At 44.0% G+C, this 26038-nt stretch overlaps 1 protein-coding gene across 1 annotated transcript in view; it reads left to right on the top strand.

The window, feature by feature from the left end:
* Nucleotides 1-26038, top strand: part of znf423 (zinc finger protein 423) — a 151574-nt gene that overhangs the window by 60496 nt on the left and 65040 nt on the right. Inside the window, exons 4-18 of the mRNA XM_069686525.1 lie at nt 9326-9503; nt 10139-10263; nt 10499-10580; nt 10721-10796; nt 11044-11324; nt 11419-11702; nt 11823-12203; nt 12449-12630; nt 13178-13717; nt 13907-14057; nt 14314-14871; nt 15014-15198; nt 15786-16207; nt 16404-16617; nt 18037-18121. Coding sequence (XP_069542626.1) covers nt 9326-9503; nt 10139-10263; nt 10499-10580; nt 10721-10796; nt 11044-11324; nt 11419-11702; nt 11823-12203; nt 12449-12630; nt 13178-13717; nt 13907-14057; nt 14314-14871; nt 15014-15198; nt 15786-16207; nt 16404-16617; nt 18037-18121 — 3744 coding nt within the window. The remainder of the gene's footprint in view (nt 1-9325; nt 9504-10138; nt 10264-10498; nt 10581-10720; nt 10797-11043; nt 11325-11418; nt 11703-11822; nt 12204-12448; nt 12631-13177; nt 13718-13906; nt 14058-14313; nt 14872-15013; nt 15199-15785; nt 16208-16403; nt 16618-18036; nt 18122-26038) is intronic.

The raw sequence follows: 26038 nt of genomic DNA, 5'->3' as shown, positions 1-26038 counted from the left end.
CTGTGAGAAGGGGGCTGTCCAGGATCCCGTCCTCCAGAAGGGAAGGGAGGGAAGGGGAGCGGTGGGCAGGAGGTACCCGCCTCTCGCAGCTTGCTCTTGGGCTTCCCCTGGGCGCAGGACCCCCCTCTACCACTCTCCCCCGGGACCTCAGGAGCCTCATTGCCTATCTGCTTCTCTCTCCCCTCATTTTCTTCCTGTCTCTCCTCAAATCCATCTCCTGCTGCTTATATTCCTGCACTGCTTCAGTTATTTGCTCTGCATGTAGAGGCTTTGCTGGTTGGTTTTTAAAAACTCAGTGGTTTGGGTGTATTTATACTACGTATACAAAAACGGGTTTGTTTGTTTACCTGTGTAGATGTGTGTAACAGTGTGTTTGTGTTTTGAACGGCAAACTCCAGCTGCCTACATCACTTATTTATAGGTCCCACGTACGCGTAGGTGAGCAAGGGAGGACGTGTGTGTGTGTGTGTGTGTGTGTGTGTGTGTGTGTGTGTGTGTGTGTGTGTGTGTGTGTGTGTGTGTGTGTGTGTGTGTGTGTGTGTGTGTGTGTGTGTGTGTGTGTGTGTGTATGTTTGAGTGTGTGATATTGTTGAAGCATCCTAAGATCAATCACATCCATTTGCTGTGGATGCCTTTCGTTTAAAATGATGACTGCACACATGAACCTATATGAGCTTCTTGCTAAATGCTAATTATCCCTCATTATCCCCTAGGTAGCACTTATAATGCTTAAAAAATATAACTCAGCTGTTATTATTCATAACTGTACGTGCATTATTACAGCACCAAGGGTATTTCCTGTAAATGTCCAAGGGCCTCCTTATATGCATGAGTGTTTGCATTTACGACTAGTGTGTCTGCGCAAAGGTATTAAAAGTGAATTGTGTGTGTGTGTGACTCAGGTGAATGTGTTTCTAGGTTAGCGAGTGGTCTGTCAGTCCACCAAACCTCATTCTTATAAATAGAAGATATAGCCGCCGGCACGCACACAATGGTACCACACCACTGTGTGTGTGTGTGTGTGTGTGTGTGTGTGTGTGTGTGTGGGTGAGTATGCATGAAACAAGGGTGCATATGTGGTGCGTGCTGTATGTGTGCGTTGGCATGGTGTTGTTGTTTATCTAACACTCTGCCTGACAGCTGGTTCTCATTTCCGAGCGAACAAACAGCAGACGAGATGGACAGAGAGCGGGGTGGAGGAGGGAGAGACGAGAAATTTTCCGACACAGGGAATAGAACCGCTCACCCTCATGGCTCGTGCCGGGCTCTGTGATTTGACTAGAGGTAAAGAAAAAGTGAAGTAAAAAGAATCTGAGCAAATCAGGGCAGAGCGAGATAAAAGGCTCGTTAAGAAAGAATCTGAAGAGAGAGGATGGTGGTAGGAGGAAGCAGATGCCCGCCTCCCTCTACCACATGGTGTATGTTTGTATGTGAGGGAGACTCGCTGTGTATGTTGTCACATGTTGGCCTCTTCTTTAATATATATCATGCACTGTGGAAGCATTTCCTTGTACACTTTATTAGTAAAAACAATAATATGAATTACTTTTAGGTGCCTTGTTAGCCAGTGGGTTAGTGTATTGACTGCAAACTGCAATGCCCCAGTTCACGTTTGGTAGGAGGACTGTATGATGCATTTCGTAGCTCACATCTCACCCTCATTTGCTCTTCTTTCATTCATCTTATAGACATACAATTCTGAAAGGTAGTTTAGAATAATAATTGAGAGCCACCATTCTGTTATCGGGGCTAAAGACATAGGCCGTATAGGTGGTCGCCCACGTTGTCAGTTTATGGGATTCGTTGGTTGAAGTTACACATGTTATGAGTGTATCCCTGTATACAGTGTTAAATGTAAGCCTACCGCCAGAATGACATCTTTAACCTCCTCTCTGCTCCTGGTGCATTAACAGTCACTATGCCACTCTCGCTCTCTCTCACTTGCTCAACCACTCACTCCTACACACTGTCCAATTTTTAAAAGATGCTCTGCTGCTCTTACGTCAGACAGGGAGGTATGATGCTAAGCGCTAAGTGACACAAGCTAGCTTCAGTCTTTTTGGATTTTTCCTAAAGAAAAGGAAGGGTAAGAATTTTGCCTTTGTAGTAACTTAAATTAATTGGTTGAATTTGTATTTTGATTTAGGAAATTAAAATTTCTCCTCATCATAATTGTAGGTTCATTTATTAAGATAGTTGGCCAATACATACAGACAGGAGCAGATGAGCGGTGAACAGTGCAGGCACTACACTGCATTGATCAATCACTGCCACTTACTTAATGTTAATCATCATTTTCCTATTATTATTAAAACCTTGATATATCACAGTCCTCAATTATTTTCCCTGAAACTGAATTTAAAATCCCCCTGTAACACCTAACACTTCACAGTCGAACCAACCAGCTGACAGTTTTGGACTCTAATGAATGACTGAATTAACTTCATTATTCAGTCACCTCCACTGACCTTGTCTTTTCAGTGGTGTTTGTGTACAGTATACTACTGTATGCTGTGTGGTAGGGACAAACTTGTCATCTGCCAGCTCACTGTCCACCCACCCCCATCCTTAGCCCCCTGCCCCTAACCTTCTGCCCTCAAACACACTCGCACACACACACAAACACACACTGCCCATATGGAGCAGTTGGCGCCCAAAAGCGTCCAAAGCAGCCGGACCCATTCCCAGGGCAGAAGGTGAGGGTCCCCACAGCCTGCTTAGTGTGTGTGTGAATGTGTGTGTTTTTGTGTGTGTGTGTCCAACTATCGTGTCCTCAAGGGCTCAAGCCCCGGACTGACTGCAGTATCGCCCTTTCTATCTGTCCTCGCTGTGGCACGTATGTGTATGATTGTGTGTGTGTGTCCCGACAGACTGCGTCCCGTGTGAGCTACAAGGACAGCAGCAGAGGACTGTGGGTCCTCCAAGCACAGGCCAGGGTTGGAGGCGTGTGCATATGTATGAACTGCTGCACCCAGTTAACATTGACCCATATTGAGGATGCATTTTACAGACTTTAGTGTGTGTAGGCCACGTTTTTTCCATCTCATGAGATTAAAATATTACAAACTGGTCATTTGGAGGCCTTTCTGTGATGTGTCGGTTTATTCTCTGTAACAAAATGAATTCTTGCTCTTAGCTGCCTCAGACAGACGACACAACAGGTAGTTTCAACCAAACAGGGAACTGGTCAAATAGGCCTTCCTACTGTGCAATTCCCTTAATGCATGGCAACCAGTAAGCTGCGCTTAGCTCATCAGTTACCATGCCAACTCGTAAGGTAATCACAGAGCTAGGTAGGAATCTTTCTTGTATTCTCTTTTCAAACTATCGTGTGCAGTGTTTCAAACGACCTTCACATGGTGGTGCGGTTGTGAAGCCCAGGAGTGGATCATTACCTGGATTGTGGTCACTGTTATTATTTTGGATATTTCACAAATTCCAGTAAAAGGAAGTAAAAAGCAAACTTTGAACACCTTCTTATCTGACAGGATCGTTAGATTAGTCACGCAGCCCCGACCCTTAACAAGCGAAAAACCACAAATCAAACCATTTATTAGAGGAATGTAACTTTAGATTCAGGCTGGTGCACGCATAAATGACTTGCAGCATGAATCCAAAAAGATGTAGATGCTATTACCTTAACCTGCAGGATGTTCTTCACAAAAATAAAGATGGGGCCAGCACATTTACGACAAATAAGTGTGTGGGATGTCTGTTTACAATTAAATGTAACACAGCGTTCTGAACACTTATTTTGATTGTATGTGTATTTTTGTGTTTTTTTATGTGAGAGAGAAAAAATAAGAGTGTGTGCTGGGCTGCCCAGAGTGAGCCAAGGGTGGAAGTTGTTTTTCTGCCCCCTATGGTGAGTCTGGGGCTGTGTGTGTGTGCTGTGTGTGTGTGTGCACGCCTGGGGCAGCCTGGGGCCATCGGAGGGGGCCTGGGGAGCTGTGGAAGGACGGATGAGGCAAGAGAGGGATGGAGGGATAGGAGGTCAGCAGGGGTCTCTCTAGGAAAGGTGCAGGTCTGGGCCGATGGCCAAACAGAAAAGGTGGAAAGGAGAGTTGGATGGTCGAATGGCTGATGGAGGTTGAAGGAAGGGGGGGGGGGGGGTACGGAGGCAGAGAGAGAGAGATAGACAGGCTGATATGAGGATTAAAATTTGAGCAGGTAGACAGCTGAATGCAAGGTGACAGTTATTTAACTTGGGACGATGTCAGAAAGCAGCTTTCTTTGATAGATTTACACAAGTTTACATGAGCTGTTGATACTTGGAGTAACAGACCTGTTAGCATGTAGCAGACCTGTTAGCATGTAGCAGACCTGAGAAAGGTTTTCTTGCTTTAAAATAATATTAAAGTTAGGATGAAACTTTTGGTAAAACCTCGGACTCCTTTGATGAAATTATTTAAACCACGCGCTACCTTTTTTAGCATGTAAGTCGTCGTATTCTGTTACATGTTTAGCTTAGCAGGTCGCTTTGTGTATTATTCATTCCTGAATGTTTTGCATGGTACTGTAGGTAGTAGGCAGTTTTAGCAGTTGTATTAGCAGCGCCGGGAGCTGAAACCTTTTTGCTGCTACCAGCTGAGATCCTTTGATTTGAACATCAAAGCGATAGGAATGAGAGAAAGCACGGCATACATGGATTATATTTCCATTTTGGGCATTTAGCAGATGCTGTTATCCACAGCGAACTAATTGAACTAATGTTCTTGAGTGCTGGTTTCATGTCAGCCCGCCAAGATGTTTATGTCATCAGTTTGTCAGTTTACCAAAACCAGCCCAAACTAAACACACTATTCAATAATGCAAAAATAGCGACTGGTGTTTATTCTTTGGTTTTCTAAATGGTCGATAGAGTTGATAGTCACTTCATTTTAGTGTCTGAACTTTCTTTTAGTACGAGTTCTGTGCTGCAAACTTTGCTTCTTTGATGTATTTTCCCTCTGTGTGACAGTCATGACAAAGTAACAGAGTTTAGATAGGGGGGAAGAAGACGGGGGAGGCAGAAACATAAAGAGAGATTGATCAGCGTGTGTGTCTCTTCATTAGAGTGTTTCACCAAGGCTGTGTCCTCCACACGTTGCCACACTGACTGGCCTATTAGAGAGACACGCGGGGAGTGAGTGTGTTGTTTGCATGTGTGTGTTTGTGTGCTTCTGTCGTTTCAGGTAGACTCAGGCGGTCTGTTTAGTTCTTTTCTCTTCTTTTCCATTTCTTATTACAGACCCCCGGGTTCTTCTCTCCTCTCCTCTTTCCTCCTCTTCTCTCCTCTTCCTCTTTTTTCTTGTCTCCCCTTTCATACCGCCATCTCTTCCCTCTCTTCTGGAGTTCAGAGTCTGTCCATCTGGAACGTCTCCCCCCTCCTCCCTCCCTCGGTCCCGTCCAGGCCGAGACACAGGGGTGAAGGCCAACACCAGTAGGGGAGAGACTGTCGGAGGGATGGAGGGATGGAGGGAGAGATGTCAGTGCTATAATGAGTAACAACATGAAAGCTGACGGAGGGAGGGAGCGAAGGAGGGAGGTAGTGGAAGAGAGATGAAGACAGAAGAGTAGAGGGACTGCTGGGGACAGAGGGAGGGATGAAGGATAGAGGGAATGGATGGGAAAGGAGAGGACTGCAGAGTGAGAGATAAAGCGGGAGCGGAGCTGTTGGGGCCCTGTGGTCCTCCACTCCGCTCCTCTCGTTCGTTTTCATTCGCCAGAGAAGAACAGAAAGGAGGAGGAGGAGGAGACGGGGGGAAGGAACAGCGTGTGTCGGCGTCCGCCTGCTCCTGCCTGTTTCTCTTTTTTTACTACTTTTTCTCCCTCTTTTTTTCTCTCCAATCCCCCTCCCTCAACCATCCATCCTCCTCTTCTTCTCTCGAGGATTCTTCTCTAATTTAACTTTTCATTGAAATTTTCTCCGCTCCCCCCCGCCTCATCCTCCACTTTCTCCCAGTTTGCCATTCGGCCTTGTCTTGCCAGGTCCCCTCGCGGCCGACTGACAAAGGCGCCGTTAAAAAGCCGTGTGATCCTCCATTTTAGCGCCAGCCACGCTAGTCAGAGGATTAGGGCTCTTTAATGACGCTAATCTCTCCTCCCCTCTTTCTCAACACCCCTCCATCCCCCCTCAAAAAGTGATTTCTCCCTCTTGCTCTGACTGAATCTCCCTCTTGTTCATTCTCTCCCCATCTCTCTGTGTCTCTTCCTCCCACTTTCCCACCTCACAAACTTGACCATGTAACTGACTCACACTGGAGTGCCTTTAATGGTCCACATGTGTCCTCACCAGCACTGAGAAGAAACACTTGCACAGTTTTTTGAGGGTTTTATTTACTCCCTCTTCTTCTCCACTTTGATTTTTTAAATTCATTTTTTCTTCTTTTTGTTTAATCACAACTGACGGTTTTGGGTTCGGTGTTTCTTTGTGTCTGCACTTTCTCACCCAAATCCTGTCTGACACATCCAAAAGAAAGAGACAGAAGGTGAGAGTGTACGTTAAATGTGTTTGAGAGAATATCTGTTTCTCAGACTACAATATTCTAGCATCAGAAGGTGTCTGGATAGGCGATTTGTAGACGCACTGCATTACATTACATTACTAAAACTGTAGAACACCAGCCTTGTTCAGTGCACATGATACAGTTATCTTCTCTATTGACCTCACTACCTTGTGTTGTAGGTGGACTGATTAATAGCAACAACTGTAGCAGCTGCTTCAGTGTCAGGTTCCTGATATTGCTAAGATCAAGCTTAAATACTGTAGTTTGTTCTCTGGAGGACTTTAGGTCCATTATTCATTCTTCCCCTTCACATATCTAATGAGTTCATTGCCATTATAATTGTCCAAGCAAAAAAACTCTAAAGAAAAGACCTATTGGTCCAACAATTGTTACTTCTATAAAATGCCAGAAAACATTTTAAAATGTTGTTTTGTTGAACCAACAAAAAAATAAACTGTGAGTTCGTCCTGAGTGATAAATCGCTTTTTCATATTTTTAATTTAAGTAGTTATTTCCTGATTTTATTCAGCACGTTGGATCTTTGATAGATTGAGTGGTGGCTCAGTGTGGTATACATGCACCATAACACCTCCAAGATGGTGGCATGGTTGGTTCTCACTGTGGCCACTCTGGATTCCAACTGCACTATATGTAACCTTGTCTTCTCCCTCTTTTATGTAGCGTAGTCCTGGAGAAACAGAGTGTAATCTCACTGTGTACTTGTATATGGTTGAAATGACGATAAATAAACTTGACTATGGAAGTGAATGTTTGTGTAACTACTGAAATCTTCTCTCTCCTTTCTGATACTAACTGGATTGTAACGAAACGTAATGAGTTTACTTCCAGGCTTGTTCCTGATTAAAGGATGATTTCATTTCAAAATAAGATTAACATGAGGTGCAACTAGAGACACTCCTAGAACAAATTTAGGAACTTAATGCATAAAGCTGTTTTAGGAGCACTGAGCTGAGAAATCTTAAAACATAAAAAAAAAAAACTAACAAAATCTGAGAATGAAGATTATAGGGAGAAAAAAAAACTTTTTAAATCTAAAATGGTTTGTTAGTGCCAAAAATGTAAAGCTTCATATTTCCTTGATCTTCCTCTCAAGTGTACTCATCTCATCGTCTCTTGTTTTCACTCTTTGTGATCGATTTTTCTCCTGTGCTCTTGTTTTTAATCACTATGAGCTCTAGTATGACATATTGTTTGTTTTCCTCCTTTCACCCCGTATCAATACTTCCATGCACTTCTTCACCCTCCTTCCTTCCCTCCTTCATGCTCTCATTTTTCTGTCTCCCCTGCCCCATCTGTCTCTCTCACTCACTCAGTCACTTACTTTCTCTCTCCCTCTTGTGTCGCTGTTAGGCTTCATGTTGATATCTCTATTTCACATATTTTCTTAAGCCTTTTTTATTTTCATTCTTGCTTCCAGTCAAATTTATAAGTAATGCTTTTACAATTTTTTTAACCCACACCCCCCTGTAGAGTTCTATTTGCTCATCGCAGTGCCTACATTTTCTCTGCGATCGATTCATCACAAGAATCTGTTCCACCCCCTCTCTGCAAGGCGCAATACACAGTAGACTGCACACACACAGAGAGCAGACACACACGATTGTGGTAGGAGTTTGTTGAGGTAAAACGGAGTGTGCTTTGGAGAGGTTTCTAAAATTATCAGGAGAAACTTCTCTGCTGCACATGTGTCTGTACTCATGTGACGGAGTATTGGCCTTGTGATGAATATTGGCACAAATCATGTCAGACTTTTTCCTCTCTCAGTCATATTACTCTAGTTTCCTTATTTTGTCTCTTTGATTTGTTGCTGGCCTAGTTGATGTAGATATCAGATAAAAGCAAAGAAAACAGCCTCCCCTCTCTCTCTTCATCTGCTCTCCCTCCTTTACATTTTCCAGGCAAATGGTAAATAGCCTTACTGTGCTTCACAGAGCGCACAAAGAGGAGCAGAACAATATCAAGCATTATTCAGCCCCCTCTTTTGTCGCCCTGAACTCATTCTGAAGTGTCTATTAAAGGAGTCCTGGCCTTTTTGTCGCCTCTGTGCCAGACTACACAGGAGGGGAAAAAAGAGGGAGACAGGAAAAAAGGAAAGGAGCAATGCATAATCTCCTATGTATGACAGATAAAGGGAGTGAATATCGCCATCTTTCCGCTCCGCTCTCCACATCTCCTAATCGCTTTTCCGACGTTTCAATCTGCCAAGGCCCTAATGAAAATATGATGAGGCGGATCTATGGTCCTCGGGGACGGATGGAGGGATGGGAGGGGAGGGGAGGTGAGGCGAGGGATGGAACGAGGGATGGCTGCAGAGGGAGGATGAAGGGAGAGAAAATACACTCTGTCCTTATTTCTGGGCTCCGTCGGGGATACATAGTTCTTGGAGCTTTCTATTTAGATGTTGCTGCTGCTGGAGTGTCTCTCTCTCTCTTCTTTTTCATTCTCTCTCTTTATCTCTGCCACCCTCATTTTCCGTCTGTCTGTGTGTGTGTGTGTGTGTGTGTGTGTGTGTGTGTGTGTGTGCGTGTGCGTGTGTGTAACCAGGATAAATGTGTTTATTTTTTTGTTTATATCCTCTTTTTCTCATTTGAACTCCCACAGGGTGCCTCTCCCGGCTGCTACCTTCCAAGAAAGATGTAACTTCTTCATAATCATTTTAATGCTCCCCGTCTTACCCCCACTTTTTCTGTCTGTGCTCGCCTGTCTCTTTTTTTTGTAAATCCTGCAGCTGCGTGCAAAATGTGTATTTGTGTTTCTTGCTACAGATGGATCAATGCATTTTTAAAAATGTCTGTTTCTGTGTCCCTCTCTGTCAGATGGCGATGATGACGCAGCAGGGCTGTCCTGGGTGCCTTCCTCGCCCTCCAGTAAAGATGTGGCATCGCCCTCGCAGATGCCAGACGGCTGCTGTGACCTCGGCATGGCCACTGGCGGGGAGGAAGAAGGAGGCGCCGGTCTGCCGTACCCCTGCCAGTTCTGTGACAAGTCCTTTAGGTATAAAAGTCACATGACAGTGTGTGTTAGAGACATCAACACCGGTGTCATATTTGGCTGTTTAGTTGCATCTTCATATCCCACTCATGAATATCAATGTGTACATGAATAAACAGTATTTTCCATATTACCATGGTAACATAGACCACCAAGGCAAACAGTGAAAAGAATGAGGTGAATACATTTCTCACTAACCTCTCCAGGGACTAACTCAAGACCCATTTTAAGAACAGCTGTCACATACACCATAAAGTCATCATCATATTTCTCTATATTTCTCCCTTTACCCAGCTGTCCGCTTCATCATTTCCCTGTCACATTGCTGAGTAGACGTATGTAGTGATATTAAAAATAGTTTAGGTCAACTGCCTCAGAAGGTGACCAGGTTACTGTCATCAGGCAGTGACATGCCTAAGCAACAAAGAACCATTCGTCAATATAATCCCTTAAGAAGGTTTCAGTTGATTTTTATGATTAATAGACAATATAATTATTATATAAAGAGAAATTGACTTATAATTTTTTGGCTTTATAAACCACTTAAATTTGATAAATGCCACTAAAATAAGAGTTAATAGTTTTTATTCTGAGCCTTTGAATAACGGTTCGTCTGTCTCCTCTTGATCCTTCCTCAGCCGTCTGAGCTACCTGAAGCGCCACGAGCAGATCCACAGCGACAAGCTGCCTTTCAAGTGCACGTTCTGCAGCCGCCTGTTCAAACACAAGAGGAGCAGAGACCGCCACGTCAAACTCCACACAGGTAGATATAGAAAAAAAAGTCTTCCAGGCCTGCTAAGTATGCATTTTCTTATTAAGACCTAATGGGTTGCAGATCCTTAGTAATTTAATAGAACTGTAATCTTACGCTATTCAGTCATGAAATAAGGGAAACCAGCAGAATCAGACTGGAGTCAGGAGTTTTTATTTTCAGTCTCAGTGGCAACACACATGTTCTTTCAGTGTTTGAGAAATGATCTCTCATAAATCTGATACAGGAGATAAGAAGTATAGTTGTCAGGAGTGTGAGGCTGCATTCTCTCGTTCAGATCACCTGAAGATCCACCTGAAGACACACAGGTACGTGCCTCTGATCCTACTTCACAATCCATATGAGATGATAACGATTATCTTTGAATATACTTCTTTTAAACTGCTTTTGAATGATATTGATTTTTCTGAGTCTGAGTCATGTCTGATTTTTTTATATACACTTCCAGCTCCAGCAAACCTTTCAAGTGCAGCGTGTGTAAGCGTGGCTTCTCCTCCACCTCATCACTGCAGAGCCACATGCAGGTAAACGGCTGAAACACTTTGACTTTAAATGTTACCCTATCCTTGTCTGTACTACTGCCCTGGAGCTTATCATTCATAATATGAAAGGGAAACAATTACTAACTTACATTCTTTTTTAGTCGTAGTACATGAGTTGACCAGAATTAAAGCAAGAGGCCCTTGTTTACTGTCATCATCAGACAGTCTCTAATACAATATTTTACAACACAAGCTTCTATAAATCTTAACTGATCTCTGATGTTTGCAGGCTCATCGCAAAAACCGAGAGCACCTTGCCCTGAGGAGTGAGAGGGATGGGGGAAAGAAGGGAGCAGGAGGAGATGGTGACCTGGAGCAGGACCTGTATATGTGCGATTACTGCGAGGAGACATTCAGCCTGACAGATGAGCTGGAGAAACACGTCCTGACCAGACACCCCCAGCTGTCTGACCGAGCCGACTTGCAATGCATCCATTGTCCGGAGATCTTTCTCGACGAGGCCTCTCTCCTCACGCATATTGAAACACAGCATGCCAACCGCAAGCACAAGTACTGCAGAGCTTTGCTTTTTACAGTTTTCTAACCACTGATTTTCTTTTAAGTGCTAAGCTGGATTAGAGCTGGTCTTTTTCTGTTCCCCCAGATGTCCTGTCTGCTCAGAACAGTTCCCATCTGTGGAGGATGTCTACTGCCACTTAGACAGCCATCGTCAGCCCGACTCCTCCATTCACAGCGCTGCTAGTCCTGATCCTGCGCTGGGCAGTGTGGCCTCAATGAGCTCAGCCACTCCAGACTCTAGTGCCAGCCTGGAGAGAGGCTCCACGCCAGACTCCACCCTAAAGCCCAGCCAGGGCAGTGAACGAGGCCGCAGAAGAGGCACAGACGCCGGGGATGACATTGGGATTAGCCTGGTTCATCAAGGTGGAGGTATGGTTCAGACAGACACATATTTACGGTGTAGCCACTCCACTTACATGTCTAGAATTTATAGGTTGCACTTACCTCTTTATAACTTTAATGTAGCAGTTTATCTGTCTATGTCCACAGGTGGAGGAGGGAACTGGGGTAAAGTGACATACTCTTGCCCTTACTGCTCGAAGAGAGATTTCCACAGCCTGGCGGTGTTGGAGATCCACTTGAAGACCATCCATGCAGATAAGCCACAACAGAGCCATACATGTCACCTCTGTCTAGACACCCTGCCAACGCTCTACAACCTCAACGAACATGTGCGCAAAGCTCACCGCGGCAGTGGAGGAAGCGTAGGAACAGCAGCAGCAACTTTTCCCCTGCTACAGTTCACTAACGTCACAGCGTTCCACTGTAACTACTGCCCAGACATGTTTGGAGACATCAACTCTCTCCAAGAACACATCAGAGTGTCGCACTGCCTGCCTGGTGGGATTGTGGCTGGATCCACAACATTAGGTGTGTTGTTGAAGAAAGTAACTCTTTCTAATCCATACCTTAAATTTGCCCATTTGAGTGTGGGTTTTTCTGGTACATTGTTTGTTTAGTCTACATGTATTGTTTCTGGGCTATTGTAATTAGCAAGGTTGTCCTTTGATTAGTAGTTTTATTAGTGCCAGTTAAATATCTTATTATGTACACCGTACAATATCATCATGCTATTTAAAGGAAGCTAATAAAGAAACTGATTTCCTCAATCCTAGAGGGGAACCATGCCTTCTTCTGCAACCAGTGCTCCATGGGATTCTTGACGGAGTCTTCATTAACCGAACACATTCAGCAGACGCACTGCACCTCCGCTGCCGGGGGCGGAGCTGCGTCTGGAGGAGCAGTGGCCAAACTGGAGTCTCCTGTACTACAATCGGCATCACAGTCCTTCATGGAGGTGAGAATCAAGGCTTCGTCAACAATTTAATTTCCCCTTCCATAACAGCCTTCTAATCAGAGTTTATTTTAGCTTGTAGCTTGCCTGTTGCACATGTCACAGCTACAACTCATCAGTGTTTGAGCTGATGAGCAATGAGCTGCTTCCTATGTCATTAGGTGGTTTCCTGTTCTCTGTGTAGTGTGAAATAGAGCATATTGCTCATGTTAATTCAGATTAAAGATCCTTATTCATTTAACCTAATGAATAACTTTATGAGGTGATTCTGCAATAACTGAAGTATTGCAGGTGACTGCTAGTCTGGTCTGGCAACAAATACATCAGACATGACATGTTGGCATTATATGGCTTTATAGACACCTGACTTTCTAATGTTCTCAGTCTGATTTAAAATCATGTGTAAAACATTTGCTTAGTTTGTCTCTGTCCTTCTCTTCCTCTCTCTGTACCTTTTCCATCTTCTATTTTACTGTCCAACAACTAAAAAAAAAAACCTTTTCAATGTTTAATACTCTTAAAAAAGTAAAGAGTTATTGTCCATGCACAGGTTTACTCCTGCCCTTACTGCACCAATTCTCCTATCTTCGGCTCACTCCTCAAGCTCACCAAGCACATAAAGGAGAACCACAAGAACATCCCATTGGCCAACAACAAACGGCAGGCAAAGGTTGCCGACCTCAGTCCTGCCTCCTCTGATGTAGAGATCTCCTCTCCAAAACGCCACAGACTGGGAGGGGACTCCACCCCCTCCATGGGGAGCAATGGTGACTATCCTTGCAACCAGTGTGACCTGCGATTTGCCAGCTTTGAGGGTTTCCAGGCCCACCTGAAGTCACACCTGGAGATGCTGCTGAGGCGTCAGTCCTGCCCCCAGTGCAACAAGGAGGACTTTGAATCCCAGGAGGCATTGCTTCAACACCTTACAGTGCACTACACCACCACGTCGACCCAGTATGTGTGTGAGAGCTGCGATAAGCAGTTCTCCTCAGTGGATGACCTGCAGAAACACCTGCTGGACATGCACACATTTGTCCTGTACCACTGCACGCTCTGCCAGGAAGTCTTTGACTCCAAAGTCTCCATACAGGTGAATGAGACTGCCTACTTTATTTAAGTGTTGCTGTCTTTTTTTTGTTTTAAAAAATAATTCTTACCTGAGCATATGAAAAAAGAAAATGAGTGTGTTGTGTGGTTTGTAAAATAAAAACGGTAGTGAAACAACCACAGAAATTAACCATCTTTGATTGCTTCTTTCCTCCCACCCTCTCACTTTCAGGTGCATTTGGCAGTGAAACATAGCAATGAGAAGAAGCTGTTCCGCTGCACAGCGTGTGCCTGGGACTTCAGAAAGGAGGCAGATCTTCAGCTCCATGTTAAGCATAATCATCTGGGCCAGAGGTCAGGCCTCCCAGGGGGTCTTGGAGCCGGTACAGTACACCTTTCCTTTGATCAATGGCTTTGATTTTTTGAGAAAGTAGAACTGACTGAAAATGCAATATGATCATGGTGTTTATTGTAAAACAGAATGAAATAGAAACAACCAAAAGTCACCATTTACCAAAGAAAGAAAATCACTGACATGCAAGTGATGATCTGGAGTAGGTGAAGTGTTAACTTAACAGAACTCTTGTAGGTAAGGCTGATCTTAAATCACCATTGCTCAATCTCAAATCTGTCCCACAGGACTCAAGCCCCGGAAGTGCATCTTCTGTGGAGAGACGTTTGGAACAGAGGTGGAGCTCCAATGCCACATCACCACACACAGTAAGAAGTTCACGTGTCGCTACTGCGGCAAAGCGTTCCATGCCATCTCACTGCTTGAGAGACACCTGAGGGAGAAGCACTGCATCTTTGATGGTGGCAACATCACTGGCAACGGGGGTGGTACAGGGAGCAGTGGGAGTCAGAACGGGACGCCGAATGGGCTGGCAACGTCCTCCAAGCGAGGAGCAGGAACCGCTGGCAATGGAGGGGCAGGTGGCGTCGAAAGAGCAACAGTGGCAGCTGCTGAACAAGCCGACCTGCAGAACATGCTGCTGAAAGGTGGAGTTGTGGGAGGAGGAGCCGGCCAGGGGGGAGATACAGCCAACAGCCACGAGGCAAGTGGAGGTGAGGAGGAGCTGGACAATTCCGAGCCCATGTATGCCTGTGATATCTGCGGAGCCGCCTACACCATGGAGTCGCTTCTGCAGAACCACCGGCTGCGTGACCACAACATCCGGCCGGGAGAAGATGACGCTGGTAGGATTTGTTTTTAATCATCAACTGTGATCTTTTACTTTTTAGTTACAGTTTTTTTATAAAGTCTTAGTCCTACATGATATAGATATAATTCTAGTCATAATAATATATCATTGATGATGAATGTATTTTTATATACCAGGTTCTCGAAAGAAGAAGGCAGACTTCATCAAGGGGAACCACAAGTGCAACGTGTGCTCCAGAACATTCTTCTCTGAGAGCGGGCTCCGTGAGCACGCTCAGACGCATCGTGGCCCCGCCAAACACTACATGTGTCCGATATGTGGCGAACGTTTCCCCTCTCTGCTAACCCTCACTGAACATAAGGTACTTTAACGTTTTAACTGTAGGTACTGTACGTTTCCAGCTTGTGCATGCAATTAGGAGCTGTATGTGTAGGGAACAAAGTGAGTGCATACCCTCACAGGTATAACAACACAGCCGTCATGTTTTTGTTTTCTCTTGTTTTACTTTTGCTTTCTGCCTGTGTACCTGTCTTTTGATCCTGAAACTTCTTTAGCTGCTTTGAATGTTAAGTTGTCCTCTGAGAGGCAATTTGTGCTGCTCCACACTACATGAAAAATGTTTGCATATTCAAAAACAGGTATTGTGTAAGACAACTACAGTCAGTTATTAAAACAACAGTATCTCTATGTTTATTTTTATATAAAGGACCATGACAAGGCAGCAGCTGGTGCTCGTGCTTCAGGCAGAAAATGTTCATAGGCCACATTTAGGCCATTAATTATTTTGTTTTTTACAATATCATGGCTGAAATTATACGATAAATAAATATGATAACAGTAAATAATATGTTGATTCTGTGATTGTTTTGATAAACAAATGTGGAATTATTACTTACTACTTTTTGTGTCATTTTGTTTGCACTTTTTGTTTGTGTTCCTTCTCTGCAGGTGACCCACAGTAAGAGCCTGGACACAGGAACCTGTCGAATCTGTAAGATGCCGCTTCAGAGTGAGGAGGAGTTTATAGAGCACTGCCAAATGCACCCGGACCTCCGCAACTCCCTCACTGGCTTCCGCTGCGTTGTCTGCATGCAGACTGTCACCTCCACTCTGGAGCTGAAGATCCACGGCACCTTCCACATGCAGAAGCTCTCCACTGGCTCTGGACTTGGAGGAGCTGGAGGAGGAGGTGGGAACGGCATAGGAGGAGGAGGGAACGGCTCAGCTTCATCGTCCCCTAACGGGCAGCTGCAGCAGCATAAGCTGTATAAATGCGCCTTCTGCCTAAAAGAGTTCAAGAACAAAGGGGAGCTGGTGAAGCTGGATGTCAATGGCCTGCCTTATGGCCTCTGTGCTGGCTGCATGAGCAGGTGGGTAGCCGTCTTATAAAGCATAGTGATCCTACAGTGTATGTGGGATAGAGGCTCTAGATATAGTTCAGAGCTCAACCGTTGTTTCTTAAACATAAAGTTAATAAACACAGATTGACATGCAACATTTGTATAATTGTTTTTACTTTTTATCCTTGAATCAAGCTAATGTAAATCAAATTCTCAATCAAATCAGGGGCACAAATGGCCAGAGCCCAAGCCAGGGAGGAGCTGCCACGCCCGGGGACACGCAAGGAGAGAAGGCCATGGCCGGGCTGAGGTGTCCAGAATGCGGGGTAAAATTTGAAAGTCTGGAGGACTTGGAGAGCCACGTCCAGACAGATCATCCTGAGGTCAGCCCCGAAACCAGCGCAGCAGGAAAGAAGGCAGAGGCTTCACCTGCACCCAAGGTGAGACAGGTTGGACTGAGAAAAGACTCGGAGATGCATTCTTTTTCTAGAATAGTCTTTTGCATCAGTTTGGGTTCAGGTGAGGAAGAAGTTTGGTAACCAGAGTCAATGTGAGAAAGGATATACTCTAATACTGATGCTGCAAACTACAACTAGAAGGTTTGCATCTTTGATATTAATATATGTTAGCTTTAGCTCTAGCTGAGTGAAATAAATTAACCACACTGAGGTTGCATTAAGGTAACTGAGGCCTCGCACAATTATGGCCTGAACTATAATTAAACTTAATGTTACAAAAAAATATGCATTTAGAAGGTAAAGACATTTCAGGAGTGCAGGAAACTATAAAATCCTGCTGAAGTGTATGTTTGCATGAGTTGTGTGTGCGTGTGTGAAGTGTCGGTGCGTGCTGCTGCTTCTGTGTCTGTAGCTTGCAAACGTGTGCTTGTGTGTATGTCGGTGTGTGTCAGCTGAGCCCCACTGGGTCCTGCGGCTGGGGCGTGCTGAGGCATTGTGGGAGCTGTTCGCTCTACTTGATATTGACAGTCAGCCTCCCCGGGACTTGCGGCGTGTCTGTCTATGTGTGTGAGAGTGTGTACTGGCAAGTGAGCGTGTCTGTGTGTGAGTATGTGTATGAATATGTGTGTGTTTGAGGCAGTTCCAAGGGACCCTCTCTGTCTTACCTGCACCTTTGTTTCTGCTTAGTCTAACAGCACAAAGCAGACAAAGTAGGATTTCTGTGTGTGTGTGTGTGTGTGTGTGTGTGTGTGTGTGTGTACTCAGTCTAGCAGGCTAAAGCAGCAGAGAGATAGTGGAAGTGGGGCCTTTGTGTATTTTGTATGTGTTTGTGCATGAGTGATCGCTGTGTGCCATGAATGGATAAGCAGAGCCTCCTCTCCTCTCTCTCTTTGTTTCTGTGTCTCTCACCCTTGTTTCTCTGGCTCTTTCTTCGTCTCTTTTTCTTGTCCTCTTTTCTGTTGCGTTCATTTCTTGTGTTTCTGTTTCATTGCTTCTTCCCTAAATCTTTTTCCCGTTCGCTCCCTCCTTTATTAATTCCTGTCTTTCTCTCTCTCTCGTTCTCTCACAGAGGTCTTAGTTGTGTGTCCATGCGTCAGTGTGTGTGTGAGTGTATTGCATACCCTTTCTCTCTTTTACCAAGACCTGGACTTTTAATTCTTGATGATGAGCGTGAGACTTTGCAGGGTTATTATGTCCTGCATATTTTGGGTTGAGTGCATCGCGATCACTGGAAAAAGCTCAAATACCCTTTTCTTTATTTAAGCTATCAAATTGTTAATATGATAACAATGTAATTACATCGATTTTGTGATCAATGGAACTCATTAAGTGTGTGTTTTCAAGTTTCATCCAGGGGAACTAACAGCCATAAACAATGTTTTTGTTCCTTTTGTTTTACAGAAAAAGACCTACCAGTGTATCAAATGCCAAATGACGTTTGAGACAGAGAGGGAGATCCAGATTCATGTCGCTAATCACATGATCGGTGAGTGAGGCACAGCTCCTCCACTCTGTTTGTATGTGTGTGTGTGACTGTGTGACTGTGCTGGTACTGCACTTTGGCAACTGTGAATGTCTCATCTCTCATTTTAACAGCACAACTTTTGCAACCTTTTGTTCTGTTTAAACACACAATTCATATTAACACACAAAATAACACACACACACACACACACACACACACACACACACACACACACAAACACACAGGTGTTAGGTAGATATTTAAAATTTTTGATTTCTGGGCTGACTGTTGTGCCATTTAACCCTTAGCTGCACCTCTGAGGGTTGGAAGATGTGAGAAAACTGAAATGAATAACAATTTTTAATATCACGAGTAAAACAAGCTTATGTTGCACATAATCACTCCATGAAACACCTTACTCTTCATCACTTCATGTAAGCTTCGTCTGGATGAAAATAGCATGTGATGCTCGGTTGCTAGGAAGGATTACAGGTTTATGCAGGTGAAATGCTTAGGCATCGGAGCTGCCCACGCAGGGAGAAAAAGCAGCAACTTAAAAAAAACCCCACTCAGCCAGCCCCAAGGTGGTGAACGAGCACAGGTTTTATTTTCTGAATTAATATTACTTTTATTTTAAAGCAACATTTTTTGAGGTTTGCATTGAAAACAAAACCATTCAGACCTCCTGTTATACAGTTGCTCTCCTGAAACAATGTAACACATGATCATAAGCAAATTGTGTATATTGTAATGTGACGAAGAAGTTGCACATTACATGTGTACCTGTAGATGCTTTTTGTGTGTCAGTCCAGCCTCTAATGCATCAAACTAAATAAGCAAACCAGAGCCACTGTGGTGAGCTTCATCATTTTAGTCCCATTATCTCCTGTAAAGGGCTGAGAAAAGGTTATATAAAAGTGTTGTCTAGGGCACCTATTCTTAGTGGAACGTATGTGTGTGTGTGCGTGTGTGTGTTTAACGTGTATTTAAACCTCAAACTACCTCTATAGTTTGGAGTCTATGTTCTTTTATGAGCTTCCCCTGTGACAGTTTTCTCTGCTTGCTACTAATTTGCTGCCTTAGCATCTCTGTCGTCATGGAGATTAACGAGGTGGACCTGTGAGTTGTTCTGGGGACGCTCTGCACCCCCCACCTTCTGCCCTGCGCCAGACCTGACAGGCAATCCCAGAGTCACTGATGTACTCTATTGTGTGTGTGTATGTGCGTGTGTGTGTTTGTTCTTTCATGAAACTTAGGTAGAGATAGTCTGTGTACGTGTGTTTGCTGACATCGCTCTGAATTGTCTAGTAATGTCTGGAGACGTTAGAAGAGAGAGTTGAAGCAGAAGTACAGCTGGAGTAACTTTTGCTGCCTCCCCTGCGGACCACACACACTCACACACACGCAAACACACACATGGTCATACACTCTTTGTCTCACACACACAATCAAAGATGTACAAACACAGGGACAAACACTCCCACACATGCACACATGAAAGAACACACACTAAGTAAAGTTTCGGCCATCTTTCACCTGCTGTTTCTCTCAGTCCGTCTTCTTCACTCTTCACTGCTTTATTGAAACAACTCCCCTTCATTCTTTCTGTTCTGTCCTCCATTCCTCCTCATGCTCCTGTGACCCTCCTCTGTCTCTACTTCTAACTGTCTTTTATCTCCTTCCACTTCTTCCTTTTCACCTCTGTTCCTCCACCCTGAGAGTCCTGCCATTTATCCCAGTGTCACCGCTTCTCTCCCTTCTCTGACAGATAACTCTTCCTCCTCTGTCTCTACCTCTCACTCTCTGCTTTTCCCTTTTCCTGGATCCTCCACCCCCCACACATTCAGTCCCTTACACACACACTCGCTCAGCACACACATAAATGCATCCCCACACAGTGGTGGCAGTTTTGGGTTAATTAATGTGCTAATTGTGTGAAAACCTTGCACAGATTAATTATGAAATTGAGGCACATTATTTTATAATGGCTTGCCCATCTCCTATTATTACATTTCCTACATTGATACCCTTCCCCACCCTAAGACAGAGAGCAACTACTGCATAGCAAAAATCTAGTGAAACAAAAACATGAGATACAGATTATTTTCTTTACAACTAGGAAATTCTGCAGCTGTGAGGTGAGGTTTCTTTTAACCACAGTTTACTTTAACTGTTAAGCAGTATGTCATATCTCATTTATGCAGTCAAATGCCAGACAAAATTTGGATATATTGTATCTGGTTACAAGAAAAGTCAGTAACAAAGCTTTTGTCTCTTTAGTTTGTTCTCATCATGCCTTTCTTAGTTCTCTTTGAGTCTCAGCTGCATTTGGGCTGAATTTGTCTCTTATTTGAATTCAACTTAAACAATTGGCAAAATGATTCTCCCTGCTTTCTTACTGTTTTTCCATAGTTTTAATTTAGGACCCTAAATTATGCTGTGTTGAGATTTTATTATAGCTAGATTGATTTATACTTCTGTAAAGGTTTAACCTTTTTGATGGACAATTCAAAGTGAGATGTCCCTTTCATGCATTCATCATATTTAAATCATGTTGCCGGTACCTATACTGTAGGGACACTTGTATAGGTAACTCAGGCAGACATGCTGATTCACATGCTCAGGTTGTGGCTGTGCTTTACACTGACACACACAGACAGACACACACACACGTGGGCACCAGCAGGCACAATGTGTGAGGGTGAGAAAGTGTTCTCTTTCTGGCCTCTTCTTCCTATTGTATTTTGCATTTTCTTCTTTAACCACACACCCTGTTGTCATGTTCAGAGACAGTGTTTCTGTCTGTCTGCCAGGACTCACATGCACACATTTGATACATCCACCACTGGAAGGAGTGCTTGTGTCACTTCTGATAGTCTCTCATGTATCAGTGAAACACCCTAAGGCTCTCATCCTGTCTGTGTGTCACTGGCACGTTTGCATGAAGAACGTGAAGACGTGTTTTCTGCAGCTCCTTAGTGAAACCAACGTGTTACCATTATTACAACAGTTCGACAGGGTAGAGAGCAGAGAGGAGGCAGTTTCCTATTGGCTTATTGAGTCCAGTAATGTGATTGTCACATCGCTCCATGGGTAATACATGGTGCACCCCACGGTCCTGTTAATTACGCTGTCAGGAAGAGAAAGAGAGACAATGTTCAGGCAGATAGAGGAAGAGGGGGTCAAAGTGAGAAGTCTACAGAGGATCCTTGTATCGCTGAGGAGGAATCAACACAAGTGTGACAGCTCCACCTGTAATTTGGGTCCAAACCAACAGCAGTTAGGTGGCATTAGTCATCAAATCATGTTTACAATCCTGGATATCTCTTATTATTTATTTTTCTTCTTTGTTTTTTTCTTATCCAATTTGCCAGCTTTTTCTTCTTTTCTTTCTTTTTTTTTTTTTTACAAATATGGGTCAATGAGGGAACATATTTTTCCGGTTGTAGAGATAAAGTTAAAACATGTTCATATGGGCTCAGAATAGAGTAAAAAGCTCCACACACACTGGCCTGTTCAAAACGTTAAAGAGGAGATCCTTCAATTCTACTGGTTCTCAGTCACAGTTTCTGCTTCACTGTCATGGTATAGTCACACTCTGTGTGTGTTCCTGCTAGCTTTGGCTCTCACACAGCACACAAGTTAATTAAAACACCATGTGGTCAATGCCCTGCTCTAGAGGCAGAGAGGGAGAGAGAAGAACAGTGAGAGACAAGAGCACAGGGTTTCAGGGGAAAGTAAACATGCAAAAAGATTTAGGATGCAGAAGAAAAAAGGAGCAGTTGAATCTTGATTGGTTCACCATTTTGGCAGATTTTTAATACACTGGCTGTGAAGCTGTTATAGAGTTTACATTGTATTGTTTTATCATGTAATTTCAGGAGGACTTCATCTGTAAGTACAGCAAATTGGCTTGTGGTTAGTTTATTATGATATGGATGAAGCTGAGTAGCTAACACAAGCTCCAGTGGATTGCTTTTCAGGACAGATTGGATGGAAGCCTCATCTAGTACTCATGCCACATGTTTAATTTACAGGTTAAATGCATGAAATGACACCCCTATCGGGTTCCCAGGTGTTTTTTTAAACAACCCCAGCTCGAATGTACCTACCAATAGAAGCTGTAGCTTATAGACTTAAAGATATAATCTCAAAGATTTCCATTTAAAAAAAATGCCTGTTAAGTCACTATCGTCAAATGAGGTTACACAATGGTGATTGAGCCTATGGCCCACTGATGAAAGCCTTTGCATTTGCAGAATTATGGACTGAGTGGCGCCAAGTTAGTGACGCGTTTTCCATCAGCCAGCAGTGGTTGGTCTGCCAGAGAGGGTAGGCGGAGCTAAGCGGCTGCTTTTCCGCTCTCTGCAAGTGTTGCAAGTAAACAGTAATCTACTATGGCTGAACAAACAAAGAAAAGATCGACGACTACAGATACAACTTGCAACACACATGCATTAACACACAGCCTCAGTCCATCTCCCACACACAGAGGAGAGGAAGAGAGAGAGTAAAGGAGATTTTGCCTACGGTATCAGCTCGCCATCTGAGAATTATTTTGGTGTTTTTGTGTGTAAGACAAAAGCATAAATGCGATTACAGGACACATCCAGTGTGTACATTAAAATACAGTATAATATAAACAAGGATTCACACATTATATTTACTAGCTTCTGTACTCTACTGTGTGGGTGTGTGTGTGTGAGTGTGGGTGTGTGTACATTAATTTGTTTCTATGACTCAAAGAAAAAGCATGCTATCCCGGTTTTCGGATTGTGTTTTGGGTGTTGTGTGTGTGTGTGTGTGTGTGTGTGTGTGTGTGTGTGTGTGCTTGTACGTGGGCAGGGGGCATATCCCACCTGTGTGTGTGTTTGTGTAATCACAGAGCTGTGTGTGTTTGGTGTTTCTAGCCCCCCATACTGCTAAGCAGGTGGGAAGGGAAGGGAGGGCTTGAGGAAGTGGAGATGAGAAGAAAATGTAGAAAGTAGTTATTTGTGTTTTTGGCTGGGCACAATAGGGGGGGGGACTTCATGGGAGGAGAAGATACGAGGGGGGTTAGCGGAGAGATGAGAGACGAAGGCAGAGTCGAGGGTGGTGTAGGGCGGCACTGAAAAAGAAGGCTGACAGTTAGCGTCAGGGTTTTTATCTCTGCATGTGGAGCTGCCCAGTCAGATTAGCTAATTTTGACAACAAACAAGCACCATGTTGATATCTTTTCATCTGCAGCAACAGTAAAAATATCAGGGCCCTTTTTGCGTGACATTCACATCACCTGTGCCTTCATTATTTGTAGTGTCTGTTTTAGATACCCGTTCTGCTCTATTTCATCATAACCAAGAAGAAGTCACAGGATGATGAAGGAATGTGTCATTTAGTTTTGTCTCTTTATCTCTCCTCTTAGTGTATGTACATGTGTATTTGTTTGTGTATGTATGTGTGCATCCGTGTCTCCCTGGACCGCGCCGCAGCGATTTTTGGCAGGCTTTATTGTTTTCTGCTGTGCAGCTGCACATCAGGAAGATCTTCCCTCCCTGTGTGATAGTGTGAGGTGAAGACATGATTCTGTGTGCAGCTAAACATCTGAGTGTGTGTCGATACAGTACGCTTTCCCCCTCAGCCTTTATGGAACCAAAAAGACAAAGCTAAATTCCTACCTGTCCCTGTTGAGAGATTGAAGATTGATTTTTTTTAACACTTGCAGTGATGTAATAACAAATAAAAAAGCATGTTAACCTCCAGGTTGTGTTTTAAAGCAAATCACAAACATGAACAACAGTCTTTTATACTTTAATAATACACCACTACATACCTAATACTCCCTTTGCACAGCTACCCTCCATTTCAAGGTGTACAACACAAGATGGTCCTGACAGAGGCTCCCCGCTATCCACACACACACACACACACACACACACACACACATGCAAACATCCCTAAATAAGGTCCTTGACAGCATGTTGTGAGTGTTGCATGCAGCCACTAATGCTTTACTAATCACCTCAGTCTGGATTTCACAGCATGAGTCCTCACTTCTCAAACACGTGTAGACACACACACTTTCTCCCTTACACACACACACACACACACACACACACACACACACGCACACACACACACATGCACACACACACACACACACACACAAACACACTTACTATGTGTGTCTGCACCAAACTCGTGCTGTGTGTGCGCACAAAGAGCCACACACAGCACATTCTCTCTCGTTCCATTAGTCTTTAATCAGACACCAATCTCCAGTTTGGCACACTGTAACCCTCACTTTGATCCGCTAATGACTCTTTACACTGTCCTCTGGCTCTCTTTACATGCTTAAAACCTTTGGTCAAATGTGCTGTCCCTGTTACTTTGCTGCAAGTTTTCACCTACTCTCCTCCCTCCATCTCTTTTTACTTCCCTCCTTTCTCTCCATCACATTAGTTTTTAGCTGCAGCAGCATTAAGAAGTCAGAATAAAACCTTAACTATGCGTCCCTGTGAAGGTGTCACTGCAGTGTCGTGGCATCAAGAATTTGGCTCCCTCTTTCTTACTTTTACTTTACGGGCTACTAAAAGTGGTTGCAATGAGAGGTGTTTTACCAGTTTCTCAAGCTACTTTGTCTACAATACAACTGAGGAGAAAGTACCTGCTTCATCTTGTGTCACTATCGAGTTATAAACTTTTTACACCCCCCACACAAACACCACGTTCACACTTCGTATTACTAACCCTGCCCATTTTCTCCTCCGCTCTCCCCCATCCCCACCTGCCTATTGGATGGCCCATAGAAGAGCCCACCTGTCGGCAAGGTTTGTCCCCTTTCTGTCTCCTTAGCTCGCACTTTGAGCAAGGCAGCATTGTGCTGTCTCACTGCCTGCCCATCAGCATTTCATTCCCTTGCTATTTTATAAAGAGAGATTTTAGTATCCACTTTGTTTAAGCTTTGAGTCTTTATACTGATCAGAAGGTGGTACTAAAGCCACATTGCATGATGTGGAAAAAGATTTGGAACCTTAAATCAGACCAACAGAAATCCTAATTATGATATTGAACTGGACATATTTCAACCTAACCTTTTTGCACTATTACCCTCTCACCTAAACTCCTCATTCACCCCAATTCTTGCTCGAGCTGCATGCTTCATCGTCCCTCCCACCTCATACACACCACACTCACACAGACACACACATACAAACACACAACTTGCGCGTGCACACACAGATGCCTTGGAGGTATTGAGTGGCCACTCACCTGGATCTAAGTGCTCCCTGTGGAGTGTGGTGGCTAATGATGTGTCCTCAGCATGAGCTTTACTTACTTATTTACATCAATGCACTCTAATAGTGTTAGGTAGCCTTTCCCATTCACATTCTTCTCAGATTTATTAATTAGTAGTTCTGGACTTGTCAGCTGTCCAGGGTCGTCATCAGTTCACTCTTAATATTTCCTTTTCAAAAAGCTGAAACCACCACAGTTTCTTTTCTTTAAAGTGCCTGAATGAAATCAGGTACTGTTCACTCTCACATGCGTGTCACCCGTGAATACCGAAACTAGCTTATGAGCCTGGCCGTGTGGAGTGATGCATTACATAAACACAGCTCACTTTTGTGTTCCTTGAGGTTACACTTATCTGACGGCTCAGAAGAGTCAACCTGCAGTCAGCCTGTCTGTTAGCCTGCAGTCAAATCTGTGATGCGCTTGACTAGTAATGTCGGGCTGCTGTCTAAGCAGCCGTCCCAGGGGCTGTGGCTGAGCTGGTGTGTGATGTGTGCACTCGTCTTTCTGTGCTTCCTAGTGCCCCCCCCCCTTCCTTTCCCCCCCTTCTTCCTTTTACACATGCACGCACACACCTATCTGTATGTGTGTGTGGGAGTAGGCAGGGTCTGGTGTGGTTACTTTGTGTCACTGAAGACTTAATGAGGCGAATAAGATGCTTTTAGA

The sequence above is a fragment of the Semicossyphus pulcher genome, unplaced genomic scaffold, assembly GCF_022749685.1.
Source record: "Semicossyphus pulcher isolate SPU_LCO1_2020_fin unplaced genomic scaffold, fSemPul1.0.p SCAF_8, whole genome shotgun sequence".
In the NCBI taxonomy this organism is placed as follows: Eukaryota; Metazoa; Chordata; class Actinopteri; order Labriformes; family Labridae; genus Semicossyphus; species Semicossyphus pulcher.
This window is presented reverse-complemented; position numbering and strand designations above follow the sequence as displayed.